This window comes from Triticum urartu, chromosome 5, assembly GCF_003073215.2.
Source record: "Triticum urartu cultivar G1812 chromosome 5, Tu2.1, whole genome shotgun sequence".
NCBI lineage: Eukaryota > Viridiplantae > Streptophyta > Magnoliopsida > Poales > Poaceae > Triticum > Triticum urartu.
The window spans coordinates 429,718,043-429,724,936 of NC_053026.1; the positions used below are offsets into that span (position 1 = coordinate 429,718,043).

The 6,894-nt window shown below is 46.3% G+C and overlaps 1 protein-coding gene across 1 annotated transcript; it reads left to right on the top strand.

Annotated features, from left to right (window-relative positions):
• The first annotated feature begins 4,409 nt into the window (after nt 1–4,409).
• Nucleotides 4,410–6,605, top strand: LOC125509537 (mitochondrial phosphate carrier protein 3, mitochondrial-like). Its single transcript, XM_048674523.1, has 6 exons — nt 4,410–4,801; nt 5,144–5,505; nt 5,613–5,656; nt 5,750–5,964; nt 6,066–6,190; nt 6,280–6,605. Exons 1-6 carry the CDS (start codon nt 4,556–4,558, stop codon nt 6,326–6,328), a joined length of 1,041 nt encoding a protein of 346 aa, XP_048530480.1. The 5' UTR covers nt 4,410–4,555; the 3' UTR covers nt 6,329–6,605.
• The last annotated feature ends 289 nt before the right edge of the window (nt 6,606–6,894 follow it).

Sequence of the window (6,894 nt, forward strand, 5' to 3'; positions counted from 1 at the left end):
TGATCGGTCAATGGCAGACAATCGACCGCGAGCTTGAACCCATCCATTGGAATATGATCCAGAGAGAATTGGAGAAAGCAGCGACAGCTGAGCCCGCGCGAGAGGGAGGCCTTCAAAGTAGGACGCGGGTAACTAGCGGACCTCACGTATCTTTAGACTTTAGCATGGTCCGGTCCGGTGTTACTGCGACCTGTATGTACATCGGACGATGTATAAGCATCGGACCGGGCAACCGCTACGTATAAATGATGTCATCGAGGCGTAGAATTAATATAGTGTGGTGTGGGTGTTGATGAGATGTCGTAGCAGGCCTACCACATGAATGATCACCATGCATGCGCGATCGAACCACGCCACGCACACACGTCATGCTATTTTTTTAGGGTAAAAAAATCCCAAAAAAAGTTTCAAGGGCTAAAAAAAGATTTAAAAGCATATCCCTTTCTTTATTTACGATTCAACCATCTTTACATCACTTAATAAGAGAGGGATGAGCTCGTTAGGAGGCTCAACAAAGAAACTATTACGAGCCCTTAGCCAAATTTGCTAATTCATGAGCAACAAAATTAGCCTCCCTGGGACAGTACACAAACGAGGTATAAAGGGAAGCTGCAAGCAATATGGTAGCAGTCATCAAAGATTGCAGCCGCTGAACCTACAAATTGCCCTCCTTCATTCATCGTATTGATAACCTCAAGATTGTCTGAATTGACAATAACCTTATTTGCAATCGATTGTTTGTGCTTGGCAAAGACCATATTGCAATGCAGTACCTTTAGCGGATAGCACATTGTAACATATATCAATTTGTCAGTTCCCTGCATTTTTATAAATTTGCCCCTATTATCTCGAATAATTGCATCAGCTAACCCCTTAAGAAGGTCCTGATCAAAGGAAGCGTTCACATTGAGCTTCACATGTCCATTAAGAGGTAGCATCCATCCTCCCGATTTCCTCAACTTTTGGCTGCGTTGCGGAAGTGTAGTTTGATGTGAACCCAAATCATCGCTATTATAGAGTATAGAGACGGTCGGTATGCCTTTCAGCACAAACTCCACGCACACCATCGACAAGACTAGTTTTGGGGTCACCCACAAAAGTGTCATCGTCATCACATCTTCTCGAGCAAAGCCACTCGAACTTCATCACAACCAACCACTAAAGTAGTGATTTGCACAACAGCCATACAAAATGCGCGCGGGTCTATGCCAAAAAACAAGCTACTCGTGTTGACGACTAGGCAACTCCAAGTTCGATGATCCATGCTATTCAAGGCTCGCACGACAGAGGTTCACTGCAACTAGACCATCGATCACTGTCATCGTCACCACCAGGACCACACAACAACTTCGACTCCATAGCAATAGAAGAAAAGCACGAAGACCCGACAAACATGCCAAGAAATCGAGTACCAATACCTCATCGCGACCCAAATACCGAGTTCAACATCATTGCCACAACAACCACAACGACAAACCTTCTGCACCGGCTGTTTAGCGCCCACCTACTGCATGCCATGTAACTCCAAGAAAAGTATGGGAGGGATCAAAGATCTTCAAAATGGCACATCAAAGGACAAACCAGGGTTAAAAACAATGCCGCTGCCTGGCCCTACACCATGATCTTAGCTTTCGTCACAAGAACAAGAGTCGGGGTTGTGGATCGAAGAACCATAACCAACCGACAAGAGCCAAGCAAAACCTTCACTCAGAGCATCACCACCACCCAACATCCCCAGACAAACGACTTAAGGGGCGAGCCACCAGTCTCCAATCGTAGCTGACCACGAGCATCAGGGGCGGACTCAATCCCAAAAATGAAATGGGGGCCCAAGCTGAGTGGGGCCTAGGCTCCACTCAGCCCAACGTTAGTTTGCCCCTGATGAGCACTACAAACTTTGCGGCGCCGCTGCCCGTATACCCTCGAACCCATGCACCTCTCGTACGACAACAACACCACACTACATAGGAGCCACCTCCTGCCTCGCCTTTAGCAACTGTCGGAGGGCCAAATCTAGCTGAACCCGCCCAGAGCTGAATCATCGTCAGGGGCAATAGCGCCTATTTGTAGCTCTTAATATGATAGTTAATACTCCCTTCGTTCTGAATTACTTGTCGCAGGCATGGATGTATCTAGATGTGTTTTAGTTCTAAATACATCCATTTCTGCGACAAGTAATTTGAAACGGAGGGAATAGTTAATACGCGCTCCACTTTATTGTGGCTCTTAACATTTTTTCCTTTGGTACACTTATTTTTCTTAAAAAATGGATTAACCAGGACTAGCCCTTGGTAGCATTTTTTTTATATATCTATCTATCCACTAAGACACTAAGCTCCCTAGATTTGAAGCCTCCTGGTGCGTCGAGTACCGTGGGAGTAGCTGGGCCCCATCTCTAAGGGTGTTGTTGGTTGATGTCCTTTTTGTTTATTATTATTACTTTCTTCTCTTCTTTATCTTATAATTTTCCTTTTTCACATTTTAAAATTCACTTAAAGTTTATTAACATTGCCTAAGTCCATGAGCTTTTTAAAACAATTGAAATTTATTTCAGATTTGTGAATATTTATTGAAATCCGTGAATATTCATTAAATAACCTAATATTTCTTTTTAAAAAATCATGTTTCTTTTGGTTATGAACATTTGTAAACATCCAAGATTTCTATCCAAGACACTAAGCTTCCTAGATTTGAAGCCTCCCGGTGCGTCGAGTACTGTGGGGGTAGCTGGGCCCCATCGCTAAGGGTGTCGTTGGTTGAGGTCCTTTTTGTTTATTATTATTACTTTCTTCTCTTATTTATTTTTAATTTTCTTTTTTCACATTTTAAAATTCACTTAAAGTTTATTAACATTTTTTAAGTCCATGAGCTTTTTCAAACAATTGAAATTCATTTCAGATTTGTGTATATTTATTGAAATCCATGAATATTCATTAAATAACCTAATATTTATTTAAAAAAATACATGTTTCTTTTGGTTATGAACATTTTTAAACATCTAAGATTTCTACCAAGACACCAAGCTCCCTAGATTTGAAGCCTCCTGATGCGTCGAGTAATGTGGGGTTAGCTGGGCCCCATCGCTAAGGGTGTCATTGGTTGATGTCCTTTTTGTTTATCATTATTACTTTCTTCTCTTCTTTATTTTTTAATTTTACTTTTTCACATTTTAAAATTCACTTAAAGTTTATTAACATTGTTTAAGTCCACGAGCTTTTTAAAACAATTGAAATTTTATTTCAGATTTGCGAATATTTATTGAAATCCATGAATATTCATTAAATAACCTAATATTTCTTGAAAAAAAATCATGTTTCTTTTGGTTATGAACATTTTTAAGCATCCAAGATTTAAAAAAAATCATGAACATATTGTGATTTAATAAACATTTTCATAAAAAAAAAACAGCCAGGTTTTTGTAAGATAGCAGTCGAGCGAGCCAAAAAAATGGCTAAGCAACCGATTGAAGCAGGGAGCCGAACTGAGCAAGCAAGAGGTTTGTTGGTTGGCCCATGTGAATGTTATAGAAACAATTGATGGTTTTAACATGGAATAGGTTCACACACCAATCACTAGCTGACACTAAGGCCGCAATGTGTATTGAACACCACAACCACAAAGCCGAACAACTATATTCTCTTTTTTTTTGCGGTTAACAACTACATTCTCTTCTCAGAACAATTAACGTCTCTAGCGGCACCCAACACGATGTGCAAACGCAAAAAAAAACACCACGAGAACATAATTAAAACCTAACAAACGAAGAAAAAATCAAAACAAAATAATTGATCATAATAACCTGCTATAGGAAAAAGACTTAATCTCATGAGTAAACGACACGACGAAGTGCATGTATTTAGTATATACTTCATCCGTTTCAAAATAGATGACTCAACATTGTACTAGTAGGGAGTAAGAAACAACATGAGCAGCGTGCACTCCCGCACAACTGACCAACGAAGCATCGCCCTGTTCTCTGTTACGCTTCTCCGTGCCATAGAACTTTTGGCGCAAATTGACGGCATATGGCATAAATTTCACGTGATGGAAGCACCCAAAAATTTAAGGTGTTGGATGGTCAAAACACCTGAACCTGAACCTTCCCTGCAGCATGCAGGCATCGGAGAAAAGTTTACAACGAAACGAAAGAAGCTGCATGGTCAAAACACGCACGCTCGTGTAACATTCTATAGCTCTAGAGAGCTTTGATTTGGCATGTCGGCGAGTAAAATTAAGCAGGGACCAATCTCTCCCCTGCAGCGGATCAAAGAACCCACTGATGAAACGCAGTTCCGCACGCCTCTCCCGTTCCGGTTCCACCACCTTGCTTCCCAAGCCGCCGAACGGTCAAAAGATGCGTGAGCACGACGGGCAACCCACTCGCGCGCGCGCGTTTCTCCGTATAAAATGGCGGTCGACCACGGCCAGCCCAGCTGCATCCTCTCGCTCCAAGCGGCCGGGAAAGCACGGAGAGCTAGCACCAGCAGCAACTTGCCGGCGAAAAAGCAAGCAAACTGATCGTGACACTTTCAGTAGCCGGCGGGGGAATCCTTCGATGGCGTCGCGGCAGTCGCTCCTCCCGAGCTTCCTCTACGCGGCGTCCAGCGGCGCCGGCATGCCGGGCGGGAGGGCCGCGCAAGAGCCGCCCGTCGTCGCCAGGGCGCCGAGCGAGCCGCCGTTCGGGAAGATCGAGATGTTCTCGCCGGCGTACTACGCGGCCTGCGGCTTCGGCGGCGCCGCCGCGTGCGGCCTCACGCACGCTGCCGTGACGCCGCTCGATGTCATCAAGTGCAACATCCAGGTACGCAAAGAATCGCACTCTTCTGTTTGAGAATCTCCCCTTAATCTTAATTTGCTTCTTGGGTCGATCACGGGAGGACTTTTCTTCCGCTGGACCTAAATTATTGGGGTGTCGCGGTCGAAGCCGGCTGCCACGAAAGCTGGGACCTGAGCCTGATTGTGAGGACTGAGCGCATCATCCGTGACGTGGCTGGAATGAAATTTGACGGGAGTGCAAACTAACAAGAGGAAAATAAAATCAATTAGCCGAGCAGACAGTTCAGACCACGCCTGACCAGACTTCTGTGCGGCGGCCATTATTTCGATTTCAGATACTGATACAGCAGCGAAAACATGATCGCAGATCGACCCGGCCAAGTACAAGAGCATCTCCTCGTCGTTCAGCATCGTGCTCAAGGAGCAGGGCGTCCGCGGCTTCTTCCGGGGCTGGGCGCCCACGTTCCTGGGGTATAGCGCGCAGGGCGCGTTCAAGTACGGCCTGTACGAGGTGTTCAAGAAGGAGTACACCGACATGGCCGGCCCGGAGTACGCCGCCAAGTACAAGACCCTCATCTACCTCGCCGGCTCGGCCACCGCCGAGGTCGTCGCCGACGTCGCGCTCTGCCCCATGGAGGCCGTCAAGGTGCGGGTGCAGACGCAGCCCGGCTACGCCAGGGGCCTGCGCGACGGCTTCCCCAAGATCGTCAGGGCCGAAGGCTATGCAGGGTATGTCAGCTCAGCTCAGCTCGGCGTATCTTCCTTCGTAATGCATATGATTTGCATTGATCGAACGGGGGCGCTAGCTAAACTGGTGTTCTGCTTGTGAACTGCAGGCTGTTCAGAGGAATGGTTCCTCTTTGGGGGCGACAGATTCCTTGTAAGTACTACTCCTATATGCTTTCTTCTGTTCGAATTGTTTGAACTGTAAAAAATACGTAGGTTGACTGGATTTTCTGAACCTCGGTTGCAGACACCATGATGAAGTTCGCAACCTACGAGAACATCGTGGAGATGGCGTACAAGCACCTCATCCCCACCCCGAAGGAGCAGTGCAGCAAGCCTCTTCAGCTCGGGGTGAGCTTCGGGAGCGGCTACATCGCCGGAGTCTTCTGCGCCGCCATCTCGCACCCCGCCGACAACCTGGTCTCCTTCCTCAACAATGCCAAGGGCGCCACCGTCGGAGACGTACGTACCATAGCCCTGCAGCATCTGAACTGAACTGAAATCCGTTTGCTCTTTTGCCAAAATGTGTGTGCTTATTACTGTTGCTCTGCTGATTTCTTCAGGCTGTCAAGAACCTCGGCCTCTGGGGACTCTTCACGCGCGGCCTTCCGCTCCGCATCGTCATGATCGGCACACTGACCGGCACCCAGTGGGTGATCTATGATTCCTTCAAAGTCATGGCTGGACTGTGAGTATTTTACCTACATTTTTATGGTTTGTGATTTTCATTGGTGGTATCTCTTTGGGAGAATTCTGAAACAATGTCTTATTTTGCAGGCCAACAACCGGTGGAACTCCTGCTGTTGCCCCAAGGGAAGAAGCGTGAGCAGTGAAAGCCTTTCCGGAACTTCAAGAGAAAAATATGTTTTATTATTGACATCGCATAATCAGTAGTGGATTGATGTTTGTAACAGTTTTCCTCAGCACTGTGCCACCATTTACCGATTGATGAAATTTGTCATTAGGTTGGTCATTAAGGTTCCAAACAATAGTTACTTAGCGAGAAGAGTGGTTCACAGTCACACTCGATGGAACCATTCAAAGTTTGTACCCATCAAAACAGTCTTTCGTCCCGCTTTATAATAAAATAATCATCATGTCCATACGGCAAGTTCAAGGCAAGCCAGTACAAAAAAAGCCTGCTGGGGCAACTAAACATGCATTAAGAATAAAAACGTCAGGAGATGACCCCCGCGTAGGCTCAAGTAGGCAAGTCAACATTTCAAAACATCGGGACGGCTCAACTCCCTCAAACCGTCTGGCCCTTCGACCGGCTCCACCCGCTGGAGGTCGGCAGGGCGTAGCGCCTCGGCCGGGCCGGCTTGCAACAACCAGCAGCCAGTGGGGTCAACGCCTGTCAAATTCAACCGTACCAGGCTACCAGCAATAGGA